The 25,742-nt window shown below is 45.7% G+C and overlaps 2 protein-coding genes and 1 long non-coding RNA gene across 12 annotated transcripts; all 3 read right to left on the bottom strand.

Moving 5' to 3' along the window:
* Positions 1 to 12,509: 12,509 nt before the first annotated feature.
* On the bottom strand, positions 12,510 to 16,546 carry LOC120682399. Of its 10 annotated transcripts, none has more exons than XR_005678428.1 (5): positions 16,263 to 16,536; positions 15,531 to 15,666; positions 15,253 to 15,373; positions 14,175 to 14,337; positions 12,510 to 14,023 (listed from the first exon to the last, which is right to left on the bottom strand). XR_005678428.1 is itself a non-coding variant. In XM_039964279.1 (3 exons), the coding sequence occupies exons 1-3, from the start codon at positions 16,522 to 16,524 to the stop codon at positions 15,331 to 15,333; spliced, it is 441 nt and encodes a 146-aa protein (XP_039820213.1). In that variant the 5' UTR covers positions 16,525 to 16,542; the 3' UTR covers positions 15,252 to 15,330. The 10 variants fall into 10 exon arrangements, 1 of the variants encoding a protein (XP_039820213.1); XR_005678432.1 differs by having other exon boundaries at positions 12,510 to 13,501; XR_005678433.1 differs by having other exon boundaries at positions 12,510 to 13,158.
* Positions 16,547 to 21,736: 5,190 nt separating this feature from the next.
* Positions 21,737 to 22,387, bottom strand: LOC120680469. Its single transcript, XR_005677679.1, has 2 exons — positions 22,256 to 22,387; positions 21,737 to 22,156 (listed from the first exon to the last, which is right to left on the bottom strand). It is a non-coding gene; the product is annotated as an uncharacterized LOC120680469 (long non-coding RNA).
* Positions 22,388 to 23,206: 819 nt separating this feature from the next.
* Positions 23,207 to 24,921, bottom strand: LOC120683268. Its single transcript, XM_039965324.1, has 3 exons — positions 24,525 to 24,921; positions 24,304 to 24,407; positions 23,207 to 23,576 (listed from the first exon to the last, which is right to left on the bottom strand). Exons 1-3 carry the CDS (start codon positions 24,685 to 24,687, stop codon positions 23,448 to 23,450), a joined length of 396 nt encoding a protein of 131 aa, XP_039821258.1. The 5' UTR covers positions 24,688 to 24,921; the 3' UTR covers positions 23,207 to 23,447.
* Positions 24,922 to 25,742: the final 821 nt, after the last annotated feature.

The raw sequence follows: 25,742 nt of genomic DNA, 5'->3' as shown, positions 1-25,742 counted from the left end.
ATTATGCCCAAGCTAATGGACAGGCTGAAGCATCCAACCAGAGCCTTATTAAGCTGATCAAAAGAAAGATCGATGAATATCCTAGGCGTTGGCATGAGGTGTTGTCAGAGGCTTTGTGGGCATATTGTATTTCATGTCACAGATCCATCAAGACATCACCATACTATCTGGTCTACGGTCAAGACGCTGTGTTGCCATGGGAGATCACGGCCGGATCATGGCGTGTTGACTTTCAGAATGATCTATCGGCTGAAGAGTATGCAGCATTGATGAGCGATAATGTGGAGGATCTTACAGAGCTAAGACTTTGGTCACTCGAGAAGATCAAGGAAAACAAGGCTAAAGTTGCTCGTGCATACAACAAAAAGGTCAAGCCGAAAGAATTCCAGGTTGGAGACCTAGTCTGGGAGGCAGTGCTACCATTGGGAACTAAAGACAGGAAGTATGGTAAGTGGTCTCCTACTTGGCATGGACCGTACAAGGTTGATCAGGTCCTGCCTGGAAATGCGTACATGCTTGATGAATTAGATGGTGTCAAGTTTCCTGTAGCCGTCAATGGCCAACACCTCAAGAAATATTTTCCGAGCATGTGGGAAGGCGACTAACAAGAGCCGATGAGATCCATCTGGCTGCATTATAAAAGGCCAACACGTTGAGTTAGCCAGTAAAAAAATGAGATAGGCCAACACGTTGAGTTGGCCAGTAAAAAAAAGAGCAAAAAGTAAGGGAGGCCAACACATTGAGTTGGCCAGCAAGTAAAAATTATACGAGAAGCAAGGCAGCCGATGTGTAACCATCGACTTAAGATATTTTTAATAGGTACGAGTTTTAGTTTAATAGGCAATGCTAAATGTTTTCTGAATTATTCTACTAGTTCAGGAATCCTTCTATGGCATGGATGGCTTCTGCGCATATGGCGTCGGCTCTTGCCATGACTGCTTCGTCGTCTTTGTCATCGCCCATTACTATCTGTTGACTCAAGGTGTTGATTTCTGCAAACTCTGCCCGTATTTGCTCGGTTATTTCTTGGGCTTCTTGCTTGGAGTTTGCAATCGAGGCTTTCTCCTCTTGGATCAGTCTCTGTGTGGTGCGTACTTTTTCTTCAAGTTCTGCCAGTTCTTTCTCCAGGAGGTTGAGTCGCCTTGTACTCGCTGAGATATCGGCTTTGGCATCCAGAGTTGCCTTCTTCTGGTTTAGCATCTTGCACTTTTCAGCGATGTCGGCTTTTAGAGGAATTTGAGAATGCCTTAGTTCTATCCTCTGTTGCGCTGCTTTCACCTCTGCCCGAAAGAAGGGAAGATGGCCGGCTGGCTAGATCTTGACCCTAAGTGACTCTGGGAGTTGGGATTCTATCTACTCGAGGACTTTCTGTATTTCGCTGGAGTCATCGACCAGGGTACTGATTGGAGCAGATAGCAGATTTTTGATGTGTTGAAGCTGATCCGCGAGGTCAATCGGCTGCTGTGGTGGTGGTATCTTCGCTCCAGGGGCGATCAGACCCATTGATGCCGGGTCAAAGGAGAGCAAATCTGAAATATTGAAGCCCTGTGGAGATATCATAGTTAGTTTTGGGAGCAAGGTATAACAATAGAGTTATCGGCTGATTTAGAATCGGCTCATGCGGTGTTACCTGTTGTGAGGAAGAAGCGATGGTCGGTCCGAGTGTGATCGGCTCAGTTGGGGCAACAACAACGACATCGGCTGTTGCAGCTTCTTCACGGCGAATTTCTGCTGGGATGATGGGTGGTTCTCGCTGTTCTTGGACTTCAGTTGTTCCAGTATCGACTTCATGAGTGGTGGTTCTTTATTGTGATGGGCTTCCAGTGCTAAGGGTGTCTTCAGCTGTGTCCTGGAGGAAAGATTACAATCAACCAGAGTACATGTGCATAAGAAAGGAATTTTTCAGAAAAAGTGTCGGAGAGTGAATTTCCTGGTTGGTATTGGATTCTGATCGGTCCGAGGGAGGCTGTGCTGTCTTCTTGATGATTCGTCGTGTGAAGATCTTCCTTTTCTTAGTTGGGACTCAGGGGGGGCAGCACTTCCAGAGATTTGTCTCCGCTTAGAGGCCGAATGGGGTGAGTCTGGCTGTATAGTCATTATCACTTTCTTCATTGGTGGTGATCCCTTGCAAAAAAGAACATCAGGGGCGGTTGGGAGAAAGTGGAATGGTTCCCCGTTACTAGTCATGGGTTCTGGACCATCTTGTTGCTGTAAACAAGGTGAGCAAGGTTAGCCAAGTAAAGCAATAGAAGGCTTAGAAAGAATAGGTGCATGAATTCAGTACCTCTGCCTCGGGGATTGTATATTCAGGATGAATTTGTTGCAGTAGAGGGCCTAAATCTCTTCTGAATACATGAGTTTTTCACATTCCCCACCATGTGTTAAAGCCGGTTGACGAGGGAGCAAAGGATAGATCGGCTGGTATTGGAATGTGGAGATTGTCAAACATGCTGTAGCATCTTGAACTGGTGAGACAGTCAGGTAGATCGGCTCTACTCTCCACCAAATGGTGAATATGGAAGTGGGGAGGGACTTGTCCTAGGCTGAATTGCCGAGTTGCTATGACTAGTTGATAGGTTTCATAACTTGGTTTGATGATTCTGTTGGAAGTGCTTATGCCGACAGGAAGGAAGCCAGGTCGGATCATTAGAGAATATAGATGTCAAGTGCTGTTGTCATCGGCAAAGCTATCCAGCCTGAAGGTAGTTGGGTTCTCAAAGGCTTCAGATTCAATGAATGGAAAGTAGAGGGGATTCTCTAAGCCTTTGTAGAAAACTCTAAACCATTTTGCTGCATCTGTTGAGTTCAGTTTACTGCTAGGGAGGCTGAATAGGGCTTGGCCATAGCTGGTGCATCTAATTGGCTTGCCATTCTCGTCAGGGAAGGAATTCTTGGCTGGCTTTGAAAGTTTGGAATCTGGTGCTGGAAGTAGAGTTGTGCCCATAACTGAATGAACCACCAAGGGCCTCCAGTTCTGAGTTTCCTTTGGCTGAGCAAGCAAGTTGTCATCAAATGGAGACAACTGTATGTTTCTCCAAGGAAAAGCTTGCCTAGGCTGGTGCGGTTGCCATGGGCCATATGGTAAGCCAAAGGATGATAATTCTTGGTTGGGGCTAAGGAAGGACCACAGAAGATGAAATGTTCTAACCAAAGATTTAGAAAGGCTGTGTGCTCCTTTTTACCTACTGGACCTTTCGTTTTTATGTGCTGGTTCATGTAAGTGCTCCAGTTTGTGCAGTCTATTTTAGATGAAATTTTGAAGGGGACTTCTACCATTCTGTGAGCTGCAGGATCGGGGGACCTAATGTCTAGGCCAGTAATCATGGTAACATCTAGCAGAGTAGGGGTCATGGGTCCATGACCAAAGAGGAAACAGTTCAGAGCGTCGGACCAGAAATAGCCGATGGTCTTCAGAAGGTTTTCATCTTTATCTAGGGGGGGATAATGATAGACTGAGTGCATCAGCTATGTTTAGTTCTTGCCACAAGGGCATATAGGTTTTTGCTACTCTGCTATACCATGTAATCCAGCTTTCAGGTGGATTAGGCCAGGCTCTTAAGCAGTCGGCCCAGAAATTTAAATTGATGTCTTGACTCATGAAAGGGATTCTATTCGCTTCACAGGAGATCAGATCCGTGGGATTTTCATAAGCTCGTGGACCAAGACAAAAGGAGTTGAGATTGGAAGGATGCGGCAAAAGGATGTCTGAAGCCTGGAGTTTCAAAAATTCAGAAATTTGTATATGGTGTTATATTTCAGAGCTTAATTTATTCGGAGGATTGATGAGCTGAAAAAAGTTGAAAGGATGGGCTGAATATTACCTTCAGGCCGAAGATTGCCATATCGACGTTTGGAGATCTCGCTGTTTGAACTTCAGAGTCCACCATGGTTCAGATCTACTAACTTAGGGTTTGGTTGTTTTGCGGGCTCTGGTTCAAGTTTTGGATGCTGTGAGTTTTCGTTCAAACTTATGAAGCGGGATTCTCGAATTGCGCTCGGATTCGGAATATCTGTTTCGAGTTGGGTTCAAAGTGGAGGTGATGTTCTGTTCTTATACTGGTTGCTTCCAATTTTGAATTCCGTCGGCTCTTGGTTATTGGTAAAGCTCAATGCGGTGCCATCGGCTGTTGGAGGGTTGTCCGAGCAAGAAACTAAGAGATGAGGGACTTTATTCATTAAAGGTAAAGTCTTTACAAGGGAAAGAGCCAATTTGACAAAGGAACGAATCCTTCGGCTCGATCTATGCTACAGTACTACTCCTACAGTACTTCCTACCACCCGTAGGTGCCTAATGCCTGCGGCGTTTGGGGCTTTGCGCTGGCACGTCTCCGCCGCTGCTGTCGTCACCGTCGTCGTTGCTGCCGCTGCTCTCTTCGGCACTGCTGCCGTTGCTGGCTTCGTCGTCGCCGCTCAAGCCGCCGCCGCCGCCGTCACTATTTTCCTTGCTTTCCTCCTCGGAGGAGCCAAGGAACCGGAAGGCCCTTTCAGCCATCGGGTCCTCCTCAACAGAGGAGGAGTTGATTTCTTCTTCCGAGGAGGAGTCGGCTCCGTCCCAGGAGAAGCAATTGTCGCTGTTCTCCTCCGGCTCTTCCTGGAACAGGAGCCGGAGGCCTTTGTCGTCGGTCTTGAGTTCGTCATCCTCGGAGACGACTTCGAAGTCGAACTCTTCTGCGTCCCAATGCAGAGGAGCGAGTGCCTCGTGCGCTGCCGTCGGATCATACTCTGGCGTCAGTTCCCGGCTCTCGGAGATGGGGTCGAGGGAAGAGGTAGAAGAATTCGAGGAAGAGGGGGAGAGAGGAGAGCCGATTGAGTTGGAACCAGAGGAGGAGGAGATCGCCATGGCTACAGGAAGTTGGGGTTTTCTGCGCTATTGGCTGAGGGAGGAAGATGAATTTGTGGCGAAAGGAGTCGGTTCAGGGTGAGATTAAATAAGAAAAAAAATGGAAGATGAATCGGCATTTTCACATTCCACGAGGAGCCAGTTGTAGAGACGTTGCGTCTTCCATGGTGGTTATAGTGCGTTTTAATGAGCATCAACGGGAAGATGAAGCGACGAAGTGGTTTTGGAATTATCATTGCCAAAACTAGGGGGCATGTGTTATCGCCATAAATTAACAGGTTAATTAATGGGCCGCGAGTGACTTGGGCTTAATGAAGAAATTAAAGGAGGCTTACGAATCGGCTCTTGTGTGAGCGTTTGGGCCATGTGGGCCATATATCTTTAGATATAGTTCGGTTTGAGTTAGAGATAGAGTCTGATATGGACACGTTAGTTTTGATTGTTGTCCAAGTCTCCGGACTATAAATATGTACTCTATGACATTTGTCAAAGGAGAACGTCATCACGTTTTGCAAACAACAACTCTCGGCGCACCGCCACCCCTAATTCTAGGGTTTTGTTCAAGTAAGCGCCATGCTGCCCTGATCGCTTCTCGCGATCAGGGCAGCGTTGTTCTTGCTTTTACCTTGGTATTACTCGTACTGAAGCGTTTTTGATGGCGAGTAGTGCTAGTTATCCTGATTTTCGTAGCATGATTTTTAGTAGATTCATCGTGCTTTTGTTGCTTATCATCTACGAACATCATGTCATCTCTGCGCGATCATGTTTTAATCTTATACTAATTCTCATTGCATGGAATTAGTCGCATAGAGATGACACTCTGCTTCTTTTTTATCTAGTAGATCTAATCTGTTATGGTTAGTTCTTATACTTAAGAATTGGCGTAATATCTGCTAATTTAGGCCATGCAAACGGGTTGGACGATCCGGCGACGTATTAGATGCTTTGCCTTGATCTTAATAGGGATTGATCCGGGAATCGGCTTTCGCTTGTTCTTAGGCTTTTTTTCTGGTCAAGGTTCGGTTATCTTTTACGCTCGTTAGGCCTAACTACGTGTAGGATGTTCCGATCTAGCAGTGAAGCCTTTACCGTCGTGGATTAGATTAGCTAGATTTAATTGAAGCACTTTTTGTGGTTATTTGCTTTATCCATTGCCATCTGGATATGCAGATCCAATCTGACACCGGGACTCGATCAGCTCTTTAAAGCCGATGCAAGAGTCGTCCCGGGGAGCCGACCACGGCTCAGACTAATGTTTACATGTGTCTGTGCTTGTAGGCAAATCGTCAAAGGCACGTTCGCACCCTCCTGATCAGGTATAGATCAGCTGGCACGCCCTGCATCTCTGGAAGCGAAGGCGTGTGCCAGATTGCGGGCCGTTGACCGAGGAAGCAGTGCCTACCAGCGCCCCGGCTACCTCCCGGCTCTTCGTGTTGCCTGTCGCGACTCGCCTGTGGGTTTTGACCGACAACAAGGATGCACTGCATCGACCTCCTCCGCGAGCTCCGCCACACCTCCGCCACCGGTCAACGACACCGACGACCCTGCACGCCGTTCCCGCCTGACCCGAGCCCTCGGTGAGCAACACCCCGACTCTCTCTTCCTGTTGCGCTAGCTATCGTAGACCGTAACTCACCCTAGGCACCGGAACACCGCTCCGCCGCCACGCACGCCATTGCTCCGCCATGGCGGGCTCTCTGTAGCGTCGCACTGTGCCGCGCGTGCCCTGTTTTTACTTGCTCTTGCACCCCACGCACACACTGGCTCGAGCACGCCCAGAACCCAGGTCGGGAACGCGTGAACGCGTGCTCGCCGGCGATGCCCTGTCGTGCAGCCCCGCCTCCACCGCTGCGCAAGCCATCCCGCACCCAGAAGCCCCGCATAAACTGCACTGGTGGATCACGCATCTCACGCTGTACCTTTCTGACCCAACTCCCGGTCGAATTAGACCCTGGAGCATCGGTTTCGATGGACTCCGGCGAAGTTCGGCACCGCGCCGCCGCGGAGTGAGGTTGCCGTCGACCGAGCACCGTTGCCCAGCGCCCAGACGCATCCTGGTCGCCCGATCAAAAGCCAACGCCCGAGATTAGATTCATAACTCGATCAGGTCCGGATCGTCAGATCTCGATCCAACGGATCAAATCCGCGCGTACCCCTTTGCCCTGGCAATCTTGTTAAAGAGCCCCTGAGCTTTCCAGTTTTCAACCCGCGGTCCACGTTAGTTCAAAAGTATTTCTAAAAAGGTCCTATTTTTAACGCTTAGGCCCCTGAGCTTTATAGAAATAGAACCTGCAGTCCAGCCAGTGTAGTTTTGCGCGTTAGCCCCTGGGTCTATGCGTTAATTATGTTTAGGTCCTTGGTTTTTGCACAGAAACCCCTAGAAACTCTGTTTTTCTTACAGTTTAACCCCTAGATCTTGTTTTAAGCCTAGATTTCGCGTTCTAGCTCCGTTTTAGGCATTCTTTTTGTCCGCGCGATCGTTGCGACACGTAGAATAGTTCTAGCTCTGTTTTGTTTGCTATTTTTATTTATTGTTGTACTATTTCTTAGCTTTTGCCTTTGTTTGCATGTATGTGTATGTTCTGGACTTTGTTTTGGCGTTGCGATCGTGAGTAGACGTTGAGCAGTCGGAGAAGTACCAGGAGCCACCCTCCGCGGGACACTTCGAGCAGCAGGAGCAGTTTGAGGAAGGCAAGTATAACATGAACATTCCTATCCCTTTTAAAAACATTTTCATACTGCATTTTAATATTGTATGCCTATAAGGACTTTCCTAGCCACTTTATATCCTTTATATATCCATTGGGTTGCATTTTGGTTAGTTGTGCTAGGTGCCGCGCTATAACACACTTGGTCGTTTTTAATTAATTTGATTAATGGTATATGCAACTTAATTTTGAGAGTGGCCCTCTCTGTTCTGTGCTTGAGTGGCTCACGTCTCATTAAAATTGGTTTTTCTAGAAACATGGTTTAGCGGGCCAGCACGGTGCTTAGTGCTTGGTTGGCCACTCTCCCTAAGGACCGGTTCATAGAGCGACAACCTGGGACAACAGCGCTACCACAAGACTGGAATGGGACGGTCTTGGCTTACTAATTAGGTCTTTTTGGTTTGGAGTAACTTACCTACGGGCTAAGGGTGGTAAGCTTCTATGGCCCTCGTATTGAGTGGCCTCGTCTGTGCTTTGTGTCTTGACGCCCACTAGACCTGCTCCATAGTCGCCAATCCAACCCTCGTGGTTACTCCTTGCCAACGAGATTCTTTGTAACGGCCTCGTAGTGAGTTTGCTAGTCATCTCACCTACGGAAGTGTGATGAACAACTAGCGTAGCTCACGACTTGTGGGTAAAGATGTGCAACCTCTGCAGAGTGTAAAACTGGTATACTAGCCGTGCTCACGGTTATGAGCGGCCCAGATCCTCCTTTTGATTAGTGGGGTTATCTTCCTTTGATTAGGGGGGTTCCCCGGGTGGTTTGGTTTGGTTCTCAGTAGTTCATAATTAATTTTGATTAATTACTATGTAACTGGGGTATGGTAATTCATCAACTTGTAGTAAATAGCTTTAATAAAATTTTGCCAAGATTAAAAGCTAATGCAGTTAAGTCAGCCAACCTTAGAGCCTCATAGTTTGTGTTATACTTGTTGAGTACAAGTTGTGTACTCACTCTTGCCTACTCTACTCTTTTCCTCTTGTTCTCCTTGGGGATAACCTACTGCTGCTCAGTTCCCAGCGACGCGGAGGAGTTCACCCAGAGCTACCAGGAGTACGAGGACTTCTAGGCAGTTGTCTCCCAGTCGACGTCCCTGTGGCACCCAGCTTCCGAGTTTCGTACTTGTTTTACGCTTCCGCATACTCTGTATCAGACATTTGTCATTTATGTAATAAATAACTATCGTACTCGCTTTATTATATCTTTTTACGTGATATGTGTTGTGATACACTGTTCATTCTGTTGTATATATGTGTGACTTGATCCTGGCACGTATATGATTGCTCGGTTTATGTCCACTTGTAAATCGGGTGTTACACCCCCTTTGGCATCAAAGCACCAAAAAGGTGAGTCTAGGGACCCTGCTGACGAGGCACGGCCACAAACTGGTCTGGGTCATCGTCGTCGTCATCGTCTAATGGTGAGCCCTCTGTAACTGACGGGAGTGGAGGATCTGAGCTGACTGGTGGTGTCGCGGTGGTAGAAGCTGTGGTAGAAGCTCGAGTGCTGGCACTGCCGGGCAGAGGGTCCGTCGAAGTCGCCGTCGGGTCAGCTGAGGTGGTGTCTGCCTCTAAAGTAGTCACCGCTGACGCTGCCAACTGCATGGACTGAGGAAGTAAGGACACCTATGCTCCTCCCCCTGAAGGTGCTGCTTGTGGTGCGCTGGGGAGTGCGACTGACTGTACAGCTGTCGGAGTGTCGTGGAATAGAGTCGTCGCAGGCATCAGTGAGTAGATCGGACGACCAGTAGACCTAAGTAGATCAGACATCGAGAAGATGGTCACTGGCATCGCTGAAGAGGCAACCTGAGTCGGGACTGGAGCTGGAGCTGGTGTTACTGCAAGTGGTGCGGCTCCTCCCTGAAGTCCTGGCTACTGGGGAGCTATGCCGGTGTGAGAGTAAAGCTGAGATCTAAGCGTTGTGTCACTCGATCTAGCAGACCAACAAACCTCTCCTCTGTAGCTGCTCGCTCTCTGGTAGCCTCCTGCTGGATAGCAAGGAGCTGGGCCTCGTGGGCTCTCCTGGTCTCCACCTGTGCGAGCCTGTCCTCCCTCTGCTAAGTAACTATCTGCTATAGAAGGGAGGTCAGCTCGGAGGGCTGTGTCACCTGTGACTCTGAAACTGTGGCTGCTGCTGGTGACGGTGGACACTCTGGCTGCCCTGACCCTCCTGTCTCATGATCATGAGCTGCTGGTGCTAGAGGGAACTAGTCGTCGTCCTCGGAGGAGTCTGAATCAATCTCAGACCAGTGTATCTCATCTCCTCCGGGGAGCTGGGCCTCTGCCTCTAGGAGTGCCTTGTCCTCCTCGGCCACTCGGGCCTGAACCTCTGCTGGCAGCTGCGCCATGGCGGCTCTGTCGGCCTGCCTGCCCCTCCTGCGGTCCTGAGGTGTGGTCGACCTGTATACCAGGAATCGGGGAGCCTCGTCGTGCCTGTAAGGTGCACTGATGGGGAATCCTCTGCAATGATCATGGAATAGATAAAGCTGATCCAATGAGCGTGTGTCGAATGGAAACTGACGCACGACCCCCATCCCATCTGTGATAACATCCTCAATCTCTGCCAATATGAAATCAATAATGTCGAATGGCTCGTGTGTGAGGATGTGAAGGAGCAGAAGCTGCTGAAGCCCTGTGAAGCCCTCAGGGTAGCCGCTCCTGGGCAGTAGTGTCCTCCTGAGTGCCATATGGACTGTATATGCCTCGACGGTGAGCAGACTAGGCACTCTGGCATAGGAGGCTGGGAACGGCTGGCAGAAGCACTGAGAGATATCCTTGTGACCTGGTGCTATCCCGCCGATCATGGCCCTGCGGGGTGGATCTGAATCCCCGAATACTCGCTCGTGGAGGGAGACGTCAACCAAGTCCACACCAAGTATCCCTGCCAGTGTCTCCCTCGACAAATCAAACACCTGCCCCCCGAACATGAAGTGAACTGCTCTGCGCTCTGGGGCGATCCAAGCTGTGGCATAGAAAACTCGGACCTAGTCCTCTACGTATCTGTTCTGCCCCATCTCAAGTAGCCTGGGCAGACCTCTGAACTGAGAGAAGTGTCCTCAGATATCAGCTCCCCCTGTGGCTGTCCTCAGCGAGACCCAGTCCAGGACCCTATGAGGGAAGATCCTGTGGTCTCGCCTCTGGTAAGTCTCGTCAAAGATAGCCTGGAGGAGTGTCCAGAACCGGCGGTCAACTGTGCTGTCTCGGCCAACTGGAAACCAGTCCTCCTCTGCCACGCTCCACCAGAGCCTCTTGACCATCGCCGCATTGGCCTTGGTCAAGTTCTGGAGCAGCACACCTGGCTCCAAACGCACAATAGTGTCCATACGGAACACTGCGCGCTCGGCCACTAGGGCCTCTGCTCTACAGGTTGCTGTCCTGCGAGGCACCTGTGGCTGGTGACCACCTCGCGTCCTCGGCCCGGTGTGACGCTCGGTCACTGGTGGAGACCCTGCTGCTGGGGACGTCTGTCGAGTGCGGCCAGAACATCGTGGATTCGGTGACCCCTAAGTGCTCTGCCCCTGAGACTGCTCTGACTGCGCTGCATCTGAATCTGAGCTATCTGACCCTGCAGCTGCCTTAGACGCGGCCCTGATGGCCCTGCCCCCTCTGACTCTGCCCCTGCCTCTGCCTCTAGCTGGCTGCTCTCGAATCCGGAATGGGCGAGCACGGCCTGACGCCTGCTCCTCGGCGGCCTTGGCCACCATCTCGGCCCTCTCGGCCTCTCTCTCGGCTCGGGTCCGCTTGTGGACCGGCTTCTCGACCATGATCTCCTTCCCCTTCCTCTTCTCGTGGCCCATCTCGGCTGGTGGTGGCTAGAACGAGGCGCGGTGAGCTAAGGTGAGCGCGATGCGATGCGAAAACAGCTTGGGCAATCTGTCGAGCAGGTGGCGTGTACGGCGTGGATGGCAATGGAGATTGGCGTGCTGGTGCGTGGGAATGAGTGGTGCAGCGTAGGATGGCTAGAGCTTGCTGGCGTGGCCTAACTCTGGCGAGGGTGAAGGCGGCGAGCAGTGGCGTGGCGGTGGTGCGCGAGTGGCGCGGAGCGGCGCGCGCGGGCCAGTTCGTTAGCCCTGACCATGGGATGCTCTCCACAGCAATGCGTATACATACCATGCTATGCTACAACCACCATACACCCAGATCGTGTGATTGGGTCCACCCACAACAACAGTGTAGCAGCTGAACTCTGGAGCAATATGCATGGCTCATGGGCCCAATGTTGTGTAACCTCCTAGTTACAAAACCATGCTTCGTTTGGCATACAAACCTCATGAAACCCAGCACGTCTCTGGTCTAACCAGAGACTGCACCTGCACACCTCATTGTGGAAACGAGCACGTCTCGGGTTCGCCGTGGGTTGAGACAAACGGCATCCTTTCCCCAGCCCAGCAATAGCAGACCTCCTAAATTGTCCCACTCTAGTTGGTCGAACCCTTCTTGAAACGCCTACGGCTGTCTGCGTCTGCTTCCTCGATAACTACTTTAATTGCAGCAACATGCCATATCCGCTACCATCATTTCTTGACAATATGTTAACAGCTATTTAGTAGATACACCATGTAAATTTCTTCTTAATGCAATACATTCTCACATGTGTTTTTTTCTGAAGAGTACGCTGATAGTTTTGATTCGGAACCAATGCTGATTAGCTGGCAAAGCATGATGATGTGCATGCCAGGAAGACGTTGACTCTGAGGATAGAATAGCTATAGTGAGATCAGCATAGTGTTAGTGAAACCACCAAATGTATCGGCCTTCTTATGTGCAAGCGGTTCTCTCAGAAATGGGGCAGGAAGCACAACCGACCGCAGGCCAGACCAACCAGGTGTTCAGCAGCACCCTACACTAGGTGCTCTGTGGTTTATGTGAGACCATGTTCAATGGAACCTAATTCCATCTAGTTGAGACCAGGAACTTCAAAAGAAGAAATGATGGAACAGAACATGGCAAATGCCTAAAAATATTGAGAAAACAGAAATATGACATTGATACGATGAAGACTACTATAGAACAGCATACAAGAAGGATAACAAACCAAGGCTCCAACACACTTGCACTGAAAAAAAGAAAACACACATGTTCTTATTAGGCACATCAGAAACAATAGGTTCCCATCGCTGCTATTGTTTCTTCACTTCTCATATGAACTGGGTCTCGATCGCATCATCCTTCACAGCACCGCAGATTGGGCAAGCCGTGAGATGGAGTGCACATGGCTTGCAGGTGCAGAGGTGCTTGCACGACAGCAACATCATACAAGCACCACCAGAGTTGCAAACCATACAAGTACGATCAGTACTGGTTGACTCTGCTTGCCACACTTGATGCTTCATCTCCAGGGCCTGAAACATGTGAGTTCATTTCCTGCTGCAACGTAGCAATCATTCTGACAAGTGCCTCATTCGTTTCATATACAAGAACAACAAGCTGCAGCAATTGATCCCAAGCATGCCGTGAAGTTTCTTGATTCTCTCGGATCCTTTGCAACTCTAAGCGCATCCTAACTACCTCTTCAACGTTCCGGAGCAGCGCATCGGTTGTCAGAAGGTTTGATAGAATTGCGTTCTGTAAAGACATTTCCTGCTGCTGCGACACCTGAGCCTGCTCATTCTATTTATTGAGGAAAAAAGTAAAAAACAAAAGCAGAAGAAGTAAGACAACATCTATCCAAGACTCAACCAAACTGGTGCACAAAAAGTCACGCAGAGTTGGAGAACCCGACCCAACTGCAGCCTGTGCTGCTCAAGGGAGAACCATTGCGGCGTCTGATTTGTGCTCTGTGGTTCAATCATATGAGTATCTAAGACCTCACTTGTTGGTATATCCAAAGGAAGGCCATTTGCTTGTTGTCCCTGAGGTTGATTGGCCTGTTCAGAATGGGTATTGAGGTTGTCCATTGCAGACACTAGAGACCAGACTGAAGGGTGTCTCCGGTCCGGTGCGATGGATGCTCCTTTTATAGGGCGGAATGGAGGTGCACAATTAATACCAGCGAATCCAGAAAGATTTGTCTTAAATCTACTCAATAACTCTACTCATTTATTTAGTAGAAGAGTTCATGAACATCATCTGTCTATGTACTCTGATTCTTACCTGTCTAATTGACTGCCAAATATACAAGGTTCACCACAAAATCGGTCAAACTTACCGTTGGTAACCTCATGACGTATGCTCCATAAATTCTTGTCGTATCTACTATGTATTTAGTAATAGATACTTATTTGGTAGAGGATTCTATAGCCAAAAGGCTGGCACTAGCTTAAGACACAGCGTATGCTTGTTTGTTCATTAATCTATGGAAATACGTACAGGATCTATCTAGACGCTTTGTTTGGGTTCTATCAAAACCTAATTAAAGACTGAAGTTTGCAGATTGTTGAGATTGTTAGTACTCCTTGGCAAACATTGTGAAGGAATCTTTTCCAAGCCATCCTCACAACCTCATGGTTACCAAGATGCAAGCTATATCCAGCAACTGAAGCCAAAATAAAAGGGAGACAATTTTCTATAAGTAACTAAAAATGGAATTTTAGGCCTTGCAAAAGGAGAAACATAGAAAGATGTAAAATAAAGAAGAGAAAATAAATCCAAAGAGTTGAGGAAGGTATTATAGGTGTAAGGCTGACCATCCAGTATCCATCCCACACTTGCTTCCAGCAACAGCCATAGAAACCATTGGGTCATGTGTCCAAAGATGAAATCAAGTTCAAGCTCCCAGCCCGCAGCAAAACAGCTGTGCTATGGTACTCGGTACCATAAACAACTAGAGCACCAAGTGCAAATATTTTCCTGCAATTTTCATCAATGAAGATTAGACAAGGGCATATTTATCTAAAGATGATAGAATCAGAACTTGCAAGAAGAGTAGACTTCCAATGATACTGAACACAAATTTACAGGTCCAGTTAAGTTTATTTTCTGAAAGCATGTATCTTTTAGGGTTGAATATAAGATTTTATGAAGTAAAAGCAACAAAAAATCAAACTGTCTCTGCAAATTCTAAGTCTAAATGTATCAATGAATTATATATCACAATTACCAAAGATTTAGGAATTATTCATAAAGCAGTTAATTGATCACAAATCTATATATAAGTTATGAAACCATGACCCATAAAATTTAGACCACAAACAAAAGAAGAGGTAGCATATTTCAAAACAGTCTGCTCAAGCCAGACATGTTGACAATAAGTTGCAATTTCAGTTATGTTGCAACAAATATGCAGCAACCACCCACCGATGTAATCAATATAGTAAAGCAAAATTTACACTGGATAAATAGTTATTTTACTCAAAGAGAATGTTATAGTGGAAATTAGACAGCAGAAACTGTCATTTTAATAGATTTAGCTCAGATATTATTAGTGTCCTACAACAAAGGCTCCAAATTTGTTGTAGCCTTGTAGGACACCAATCAACTGTACTCAATTTGATAGTGTCCAAATGGTCAATTTCCACTATAATAGTGTTCTCGAGAAAAATCCACAGCAACAAAAAAAGAGTGTTCGACAGCAGATAATGTCCTCAAGTCAATTCTGAAACAGAAAGCCAGGGCAGCAAGAAAAGAAGGGCCTCAAATCTAAATTTGCTGTAACAAGGCATCCAGCAAATGAACTCATTTTGTAGGTAAATCCGAAATATTCAAGTTAAATTTGTATAGATTCAGGTACCCCATCATTTAACAAATGAGTGCGGTGCTGCTCACCTGACAAAACCAAAAGAGTTGGTAGCACATGATTTAACCACTGCCTAGTAGTTCGGAGTTCGGACGCCATGGTTCCCACTAAGGAAGCGAGTCCATATCCAGCGAATCATTCCTTCTGAATCTATTCAAGAGAACAAAAAAATATAAAAAAATTAATTGTTTAAAAAACATACCTCCTTTTCTTCATGTGATTTTAATTGAGCTTTACCATCCCTCTTAAAAAAAATGGTGCCAACAAGTTAAAAGCAGTGCAGTATGCCTGGATGAGAGTGATATACATGGAGAAAACAAAACACCAGACATCGCTGACCAAGAACAGCCATATTTCTGGTGCCCACAGCTGTGCTAACACTGCCAGGTGAACCCAGTCAGTTAGGAGTGCATCGCAGATCATTTTCCGCAAAGAATTCTGCCCTGCAAACAAAAAGCTGTAATTGTTAGATAAGTCTCACAATGTGCGTCTATGTATCTATCTATATTACTAGATAGGGCTAGGTATAGCCTCCCCGGGGTGATCTCAACCGACGATGGGATCACACTGTGGTTTTATTGGCCTCCTGTGGCTGCCTAGGGAGAACTAGGATTAAAGTGGTGACTTGGTTAAGTCTCCCGTCCCTATATATGTAAGACTGCCCTTTGGGCTTCATGGGTTGAGAGAAATAGAATTTCATTTGGGCCAACAGTAATCTGGTAAGCCTCTCAGGACTACACAGCAGTTTGTTTCTTCGGTTCACAGACACCCATTATAGCATCGTAACGCTAACAGCTGTTCACACTCTGTGCAGTAATCCCCTGCAACAAGTGGCAATTATGGTACCTCCGTGGCCTGTAGCGCCTAAAATGTTTTGGAATTTGCACAGCTACTCTATTTTTCGCCCCCCTTTACTTCCGGCTTTTCTAGATCTCAGAGAAACAAGTTTTTTTTTCTTTTGTTATCCTGGGCCGAACCAGGCGGGAGATAAACGTTTCCGTACCCTAATACGAGTGGGGAGGAGTGCGGCGAGACCTACCTGGTGGGCGTCCAGGGAGGGGACGAGTGAACGGCCGAAGAAGCGGCGGCGGCGGGCGAGGAGGGAGCACGATACCTGCTGCTTGGGGAGCTCCGACGAAGCGAGCGCCACGGCTTGGAGCCGCCGAGGGATTGGGATGGTCTGGGGAGGGACGAGAGCGGCGGATGAGTGAGGCGGCGCCGGCGACGGGCTGGGAGAGGCGTGCGGCTTCCATGGCGGCCAACGGTGTGCGTGCCGTTTTCCTTCGTTTTACCAGGAGCATTTTATGTTTTTACTTTCTCGAAGGGACAGTTGTTTTTTTGGATTGCCAACAGGAAAATAAAATGCTCCGATTAAGCACTTATTTCATCGAAACACATCGGATGAAATCTTTTCAAATCACACTTCAATTTGTAACCAATTGTTGAAATTTATAAGATTAAATCTTTTCCTAATTAGACAGTACAATTCAAACACTCACAATATACGCACCCTCGATAGAGTTGGTGTAGTTGTGTCTTATGTATCACTGATCCGCGATATGGGTATGCCGATACGGGTTCATCGATACGATGTCCTTCTAAAAATAAGGATAAGCCCGGCTATTTTATATATAAATATCTATTAATAATTATCGAAATTATATAAATATATTGTATATGAGATAGAATGAGATGTATATAGAATTAAGTTTGAGAATATCAACATTACACTAACATAATATGCAGTTATATTCTAAAGACTTAAATATTACTATATTAATGCATCATATAATAAAAAAAGAAAAACATGTCTAAAAAGATCATGATACGCATATTGGCAAGTATCAAGAATTTATTTATTTACTTTTAATTACATTATTATCGATACATCCTGATACGTCGCATCGGATACGGATACAGCAGGGCTAGATAAGTATCGGTGATTCATAGGTTGTGCCCATTTTAAGACGCTCGGATGGGCTCTATTGTTGTCTCTGCTTCTACTCCGGTAATGTTGCTGACTGTGCTGCTTCCTCTGGCGAGGAGAGCGGGAAGATTAGAACAAATTTTCCCATGGTGATCAGCCCGATTGGGGATTTGTTGTATCTCACCGCCAGTTTGGCTGTCATCGTCATCCTTTTGGCCCGGCATGATGTGTGCGGTGAGATCTTTTGTTTCTCCACGAGCTCCTCTTTTGTCGTCTTTGTTGGCGTGGCTTGGTCTTGGCGGGCATTGACTTCGTCACCAATGACATGCATGGTTGGTGTCCAAGAGGAATCTTGTTGGATTCTTTTACTACTACTCCTTTTGTCTACATTGGGGATGTTGCCCTCATCCGTGTGGATCTTTGGAGTTTTAGGCGTGTTTGGCAGAGCTCCACCACAAAGCTCCGCATGGGTTCTCCGCGGGGGCAGTGGCCGGCCGAGGCTGTGGCGGGCGGCAGCGGTGCGGGGGAAGTCCGATGTGCGGGGTTTGGGTTTTGGGTGTGGGCAGGTGGTTTTGGCTATGCGAGTGGAGGCCGGGGCGTGCAAATGCGGGGGTGGTGGGACTCGGGTGGCCGCGCGGCGGAGTTAAGGCCTGGGCGGAGCCGAGCGAGGCGCGCAAAGGCACGCACCAGCGTTGGTGGCCGGCAACACGCACTGCAAGGCCGCCGTGTGGGCTGGGCATGCCAAGCACGCGTCCAAGCGGACGGGACAGGGCGGGCGTGGTTCAGCGGGCGGTGGCGAAGGCTGAGGCGAGGCGGGGTGGCGTGCGCGGGGCATGATGCAGAGCACGCGCAGCACGACGCAGAGGCGATGATGGCGCGCGGCGATGGGATGGAGCAGGAGTGACGCTGACCTCGGCGGTCGGTCAGGGGCGCTGGTCGGGCGCGTTTTAACGCGCGGCCGAGGCCGGGCCACAGCGGGCAGGCATCGACGGCCACGCGGCCGGCGAGCCCTGCTCACGCGGTCAGGTGTTCGACCGGTGTCGGGAGGGGGAGAGATAAGAAAGGGTTTGAAAAAGGGAATAGTACACAGGGTGTTTGCCCGAGCTATAAGTCAAGAATTTCGAACTAAACTTGAAAAATTTTAAATACCAAAGTTGTTGATCATGTGAAGATCTACAACTTTGGTTTCAGGTGTTTTCTCATTTGAGGTTCGGTTTGAAAGTTAGAAATTCAAATTTAAACCTAATTGAAATTACCCTATACATGCTGTTTTTAGGATTTTTCTTCAAATTTTGTGTGGCAACTTGAAAAATTTTGAACACGAAAGTTGTTTGTCTCACTAAACTCTACAACTTTTGTTTTGGGCAAAAGTCCATTTGAGCAAGTGTGTGAGAGTTGACTTTTTCACCTTTTAAATGTATTTTCATGAATTTATGCGTTTGGAATGGGGTTTGATTTACCTTGTCATTTCATGTGTATAATTTCTCCTTCTCCCCAAGCTTTAGTCATAGCTGAGTTTGCCATATTTTTAGAATATGTTTGAGAAGTTTCAACTGATCTCGATTTGTGGTTTGAATTTTTCTCGATCTTCCCGACTTAGGGTTACATTTTAAATGAGGACTGTCACAGCTAGCCCCCATTTCCCCCCATTGCCGCGCCCGTCCCGAGCTCGACCGCCGCCGTCGATTTGTCGTCTCCGGTGCGCCGCGCTCCAATCCCTTGATTGGTGTCCAACTTGAAGCCGCCATCTAATCCTAGTTTCTCTGAGAAACAACAAAAATAAGGTGACAGGTTAACAAGAAAGGCAACTTATGAAGATGTAAAGTTGCATCAACATTGTAAATGGGTTCTAAGAATTCATCCGACATACTGAATATGGCCTCAGCTTCATCCGGTGGCAATTCTTTGTCTGGGCACGCATACACAACCCTATCCGTTTTCCTTATATTTCGACAGTAAGTAAAATCAGTCAACTCCTATAAGCTCGCAAGAGGCAGGAAACCACTCGACTTCTACCGTACCTAGTTAGCGGGGCAACTAATTCGAGACATAGACCCAGGTAGCAATACATAGGTACCTAGGGACATGTAACTATGGTTTCAAACGATTCCTACGAACTTAAATGCGCAGAAGAAATTATTACAATAGGTATATATCATAAATGAATGGTATTATGCGCGAAAAATAGTGGGAGATGCACCGGGGCTTGCCTTCTTGTGCACTATCAGAAAAAGCCTTGGGCTCTTCCGGACGTTGGTCCGGGTCTTGATTCAGTTCAATTAGATTCACAGAATTAATGTCCGCAACATTCTCGTCAGCAGGGATTAACTCGTATACGCCGTCCGATAAATTAACCGTTTCTATATGAATGCAATAAGTGTTTGTTACAAAATGTATTCTTATTGAGTATAACTTTCATTCACTATAAAGTTGTAAACCAACTTATTTGTTTAAGTGATGAACTCATTTTAACTAAACTTTAATGGGTAATCATTTATAGAGTAGTTTTAATTATATTTACTTTCATAGAGTGAACAGGGTTAGGTTTCTCTTTTAAACTTTATTATTCATAAAAGCATTCGTTCTTTTTATTGCATGAGCTAGGATTACTTTCTGGTGCTACAAAAATTATATTACGCAGAAAATATACAAAGGCAAACTTGATAAAAAAATTCAGCTAAAAACAGTAAACATAGCCAGCATGGGAAAAAGAATAAACTTAATATGCGAAAATCCACCATAATTTATAGAGGATGTTCCTAAGGGTTTCTGTATCTCAAATTTTTACAGTAACTATTATAAGTGATGCTATTTCTATTGTAATGTTTCCAGAATTTAATTAAGCATATATCAGTAGTAGAAAAATTAACAAAATAGGCACGTGCATAAATAATTTAATTTCTACAGAGAGTTCCTTAAGGTTTCTGTGTACCAAAAATTTACCATGAACCTTTCTACACCTAAACATGATACATTAAAAATTTCAGCATTTATTTACATATATAACCCTAGTATAGTATTTATTCATTTAATAACATGTATAATTATTCCAACTAGATTTTGTTCAGAACACATGCTCAAACTTTGTTTACAGGGTTCTTATTCATCTAGTATAATTGTGTGTGATTTTCAGGGACTAAAATAGATTATAACTACCAGTAGAAAATTCACAATTAAATCAATGTGATAGCAAGAGTAAATCATTTCTAATGTTTTTTTCAAGATCTGGTTCCCAAACTCTTCAGGCATGATTATATACTCAAGAACAAGCTTTGGTATAAATTTCACATTTTTCTAGCTATTCTAACTATATTCCATGATTTATGGCCCTTAAGTGAGGATTTAAACACATAATTAGTTAAACAGTTCCATAAATTCCCAAACTGGTGCAATGAAGTTCATTTACCAAATCCAGCTCCTAGAAAAAGTTTCATAACCAGAAAGGTAGTATAACTATCATAAACAAAATGTGAAGTTTCCTAGTAGAATTACAAAAGTGAAATGTTTCATCTAGTTCCAAGAATGCATTGGTGTTCAAATGTTTACCAGGCACTAGATTTAGCAAGAGGAGTACTCCGGTCAAAAGTCATTCAAAAACTCTAAGCCAAACTCCTAGAACACATATTCCTCATTTAAATTTACATTCATCACCATAAAGGCGGGGATATGATGACGGTCTTATGATGAGGAATGAGACCCCGTCTGTCTAATAAAAATGTTAAGGCCTAAGTGTATGGTAGTGGTGGTTAAGTTTTGAATGTACTAACCACATGCCGAGAATATGGTAATCGGTAAGCAGAGTACCTGATTGAACGGGTGAGTGGAATGGACATTCTCACCGTCTTGACATCGTTTCCCATCTAGCTAATGGTGAGTATGGCGCAGCCATGGCCTGGCATCATTCCGAGGACCTGGACCCCATACTCAAGGATAGTGGGCCCGTTCCGCAACCGGGAATAAAGGGAAAATGTTGGACGTGTGACTCTAGAAGTAACCACATGACGTGTGTTTAGGGTAAATCTTACTGAGTATTAGTATCCTTAGTCTTGCTTGTGGCTCTGTTTTCAGGTCAGTCTTTCGAGGATATGATTGCTAGCTTAACTTAGCCGTGTACTCTTTCTATTGGTTGGTCGGTGGAATGAAATCAGTGAAATTTCAGAAAGTAAGATAAGATGATAGTAAAAAAAATAGTCTACATAAGTCTGCTTATGGCACCACAATGGTCACAAATCCGGGCTGGGGATTCGGGGAGCGGTGAAAATGGGGAAATTTCTACGTGAGGCAAGGCTGTAAATGATGAGGGGATTGGTTGATTTCTTTTTTACCAGAAATGGCATGGATGATGCCCTCGGAGCGAAGATGGCGAGCTGACCTGCCTTCGGGAATATATTGTGATCTGTTGTCTTTTTTTAATAGTTTTCGTTTGCAATTTAGATTTTGCGTTTGTGTTCTTGCAATGTCTGTTTTCTGTTTGAATTTCCAATTGTGTAGTGCTCCTCCCGCGCCACCAATACTGTCGCGTCCAGTATTTTTCTTCTTGGTAGGATCAATCAGCAAAGAGGTAGCACTCAGCAGCATAGATAGCATGCAAAGACTGGCGCGCGCACCTTTTGAACAAGAGGAAGAGCAGGCAGGACCAGGGCCTCTGCCAGCGGACTTTTTACAAATTGGGCAAACAATACCATATTAGAATGATAAATCAACGCTAAGAACATCTCTCAAGTTAAGCAAACTTACAACACGATACAGTTGGAATGATAAATCAATGCTAAGAACATCTCCCAAGCTCAACGCTAAGAACATCTCTCAAGTTAAATCATCGCTAAGAACATCTTTCAAGTTAAGCAAGCTTACAACACGATATAGTTGCTTTTTCATGTTACAAGCTAAGCACAACTGCCTCATAAGATCTATGATTGTCCGCAGGGGGCAACTGTTTTAACACACCCCCACCCCCCGGCGCGGGGGCTAGATATTGGGATCTTCACGTTTGGTCTGTTGCTAACCTGCTTTGTAGGTTAAGCTATCAATCACAAGAGAGCCCATTTTATGACATTAGAATTTTTAAAGCAAATTTAAAACAAGTTCATGCTACAGCAACTTACCCCTATTCCTATTGTGGGCTGCTTGGAAGAGACGGGTGCCTAGGCGACGAGGTAGAGGTGGCTCTGACCGAGCCGTGATGGGTAGGTGTCGACATCTCGATGTGCCAGCCTGGGCTGCAGTATGTGCTGCTTCAGAGAAGAGAGGTAAGAGTAGAGTTCGACGGCAATTGCTTGCTATTTAAATATAGATACTACCTTACAATCTTAGCTGAAGAAATATTTCTCAAACTACTGAAATTATGGAAACTGAAAGTATGGAAACTGATTCAAGGCCAGCTCCAATCCTTCTTTGCTTTTGCTAGTGTTGCATACCTATGCGAGTAGTAGACATTGCCAAAGGCCTACAACAACCCCCAACTCCAAAAACTAACTGAATTGAATCCTTATGCCATACTAACACTGTGCCACATTATGGGTGTGTTTGGATCGAGTCCTGGCAGGCAGCTCGCCGGCCAGGCAGCGATCCCAGCCTCGCGACCGAAATCGGATGCCTGGGAATGCTTGCCTGGGCTAGGCAGCACTGCCCAACTCCAAACCAAACACGCCCTACACCCAATAAGCAAGCCCATGCTGATTGCCATTCAATGCGACACATTCAGCCAATGTGTACACAGACGAACGACGCCTTAGCCTGTTCAGCACACACAGCAATCACCGCATAGTGGTTTAGGCCCTATTCTCTTCAGCTTAGCTTTTTTTTTTCTTTTCTTTTCACTTCCTATATTCACCATTGCACTCCCTATACCTTAAACCTCACCAACATCATACACCACGACCATCCCCAAATCCTAGTATTAGGCCAAACTTACAATGCAGTTTTGGGACACTAGAAAAAAATTTAGGGAGAGTGGGAGGAAGGTGAAGTGATTCCACTATGGAGCTCTAATGCACCTCACCCTTTACCAGATCTATGTGGCATCAAGTCCAAAACCATGATGTAAAAAAACCAAAACCACTTTGTCATAGGTTGTGGGGTTCAATCCATACCTTTATGAGTAATCTATATCATATTCCATGCTAACAACACAGCTATAATGTAATCCTACATGCTTATTGTTGAGTAATCCTACATGCTTATTATTGATTTCAGCACTTAACATAAGAGAACATAAACGCACATATCAATATTCTCTAATAAGCCAGATCTACGATGGCACATATACAATTAACCCATAAAGAAAGAATATTAGATTCAAAACTCGGTAGGCCCTCTGGCAAGGCAGCAATTACCTATTTTCTGCCCATATGGTGTTGCAGTCTTTACTTTCCTATTACATGCAAGTGTCTTGATGTTTTCAGCCACTCTCATGCCACTCTCAGGCTACAATGAACAAACAAACACACATATGAGAATCAGATGTTAAGCTACATTTTGGCAATAGCATCAAATATTATCTTTTCTTATATGGTACACTACATGCATGTGCGCCACGCAGAACCCAAGAAACTCTCAAACAAACAATGGTGCTATTCGAGGCTAGGGTACAAAAGATGCACATGAATCAGGAACATCTAGTAGTATACTACATAGTATATTATAATTATGCAGTTATACCACATCATAGAACATGATAACATTAATATAGGAATAATAATACTTGTATTGATTTTAAACACAATAGAATGACGTTAGAACTCGTTGATCAATACAATAATGAGATGCACACACTAAGTAGGTAACAATAGTGGTTTCATAGGGTTGATGTGGGCCAGCATATGGATTCGATACGTAGTAAGCATCAGCAATAGCAATTTGATTGGCCCATGGCTAATGCCAGATTAGTGCTGAGCTTATTGAATAATTCTATATATGGGTAACTCATGCCAAGCATATGAGTGCGTCTGTAGCCCCATTATGCCACTGGTGGCTCCACCGTTGGTGGCACATCATCAAACTGTAGTCCAAATACCACTTTAGATCTAATCACAACAAAAACACACCACTCAGGACCTAGTCATAACAGCAGGCCAACTTCATGTAGATGTACCCAAGATGAATTATCACAAGGATGAGAGTATACAAATGGTTCAATCACTAATAAACTTACATGGTTGTCATCAGATGAGTCATCATCATTCCCAACCGCATCACCATGAACAATGTGCTTGCCCATTTCACCAACCTCATAGCAAGCCTTTTGCTTGTTTTTTCCTTAAAACAAAAACATGTACATGTGCCTCATAGTTCAGCTGGCAGCAAGATTCAAGGGCCGGTACGCAGATGGTCTAAAGAGTAAAAATGGAACCAATAATTGGGAAAATTACATACCATGGATACAACTGTTGCACGATGTAGGTCTCTCAGTTTCATCTTTATCTGAAATGAGAATAAAGTCTGATCCTCTCAGATCTCTGAGTTGGCCTCCACTTTGCAAGCTGGGGAATAAGGATGCGATGCAAAATAGCACAGCTACCACCATTGCCTGGTGCATTTACTACTAAAAAATGAAACCTGCTGCTTCTCCAAATTTTGCAACCTGTCTAGGAGAAATAAATGCCACATACATCACTGCAGCATACCGCAAGTATCCAACGACTAATGAACTGGCCAAGCAGCAAGAAGCAAGGCAGCTGGACTCATGGTGAATGCAGCAAGGGAGCATCCAACATATCCATACTAATATAAAAATAGAGTTTCTAATCACCACACAAATAATCTGAGCCATCCATCTATACACACCAAATTTAAATTTATTCTTAATCTCCTGATCCAAATTGAAATCGATCTGGAATTCGGGACCAATTGAATCAATCTACCATGTGACACCCCCTCGCAGCTACCATTTGCACTAGTTCGACCCGTTTTGCACCGAGTTTTGTGTAGTAATGAAATGGTCCAAAATGACCCTAAATAGTATGAAATGCTCTGAACATGAGGTTAGGGTCCAATAGGGTTGATCGGGTGCGTTTGTTGTGAAAAATTCCGACATGAGTTCGTGGCACGAACTTTTGAATTAATTTCACCAGTTCGGCATGTTTGCACCGAGTTTCGTGTAGTAACGAAATGGTCCCAAATGCACTCAAACGGCACGAAACGCACCAAAATATGAGTTTAGGGTCAAATAGGGTTGATCGGGTGCGTTCGTTGCGAAAAATTCTGACGCGACTTCGGGGCATGAACTTTTCCATTAATTGCACAAGTTCGGCCTGTTTTGCACGGAGTTTCGTTTAGTAATGAAATGGTCCCAAATGACCCTGAATAGTATGAAATGCTCTGAACATGAGTTTAGGTTCCAATAGGACTGATCGGGTGTGTTTGTTGCGAAAAATTCTGACATGATTTCGTCGCACGAACTTTTGAAATAATTTCACCAGTTCGGCACGTTTGCACCGAGTTTGGAGCAGTAACCAAATGGTCCCTAATGTACCCAAATGGCACGAACGCACCAAAATATGAGTTTAGGGTCCAATAGGGTTGATCGGGTGCGTTCGTTGCAAAAAATTCTGACGTGACTTCAGGGCACAAACTTTTCCATTTATTGCACCA

The sequence above is a fragment of the Panicum virgatum genome, chromosome 7N, assembly GCF_016808335.1.
Source record: "Panicum virgatum strain AP13 chromosome 7N, P.virgatum_v5, whole genome shotgun sequence".
Lineage (NCBI taxonomy): Eukaryota > Viridiplantae > Streptophyta > Magnoliopsida > Poales > Poaceae > Panicum > Panicum virgatum.
This window is presented reverse-complemented; position numbering and strand designations above follow the sequence as displayed.

Coding starts and splice junctions, on each gene's coding strand:
- LOC120682399 (XM_039964279.1), bottom strand. CDS start 16,524: ATGCTCCTGGTAAAACGAAGGAAAACGGCACGCACACCGTTGGCCGCC. Junction 15,667..16,262: donor CCTCCCTGGACGCCCACCAG/GTAGGTCTCGCC, acceptor TTTTGTTTGCAG/GGCAGAATTCTTTGCGGAAA. Junction 15,374..15,530: donor TGGTGTTTTGTTTTCTCCAT/GTATATCACTCT, acceptor TCTCTTGAATAG/ATTCAGAAGGAATGATTCGC.
- LOC120683268 (XM_039965324.1), bottom strand. CDS start 24,687: ATGCACCAGGCAATGGTGGTAGCTGTGCTATTTTGCATCGCATCCTTA. Junction 24,408..24,524: donor GTGCAACAGTTGTATCCATG/GTATGTAATTTT, acceptor TTTTGTTTTAAG/GAAAAAACAAGCAAAAGGCT. Junction 23,577..24,303: donor ACTCATCTGATGACAACCAT/GTAAGTTTATTA, acceptor TGTTCATTGTAG/CCTGAGAGTGGCATGAGAGT.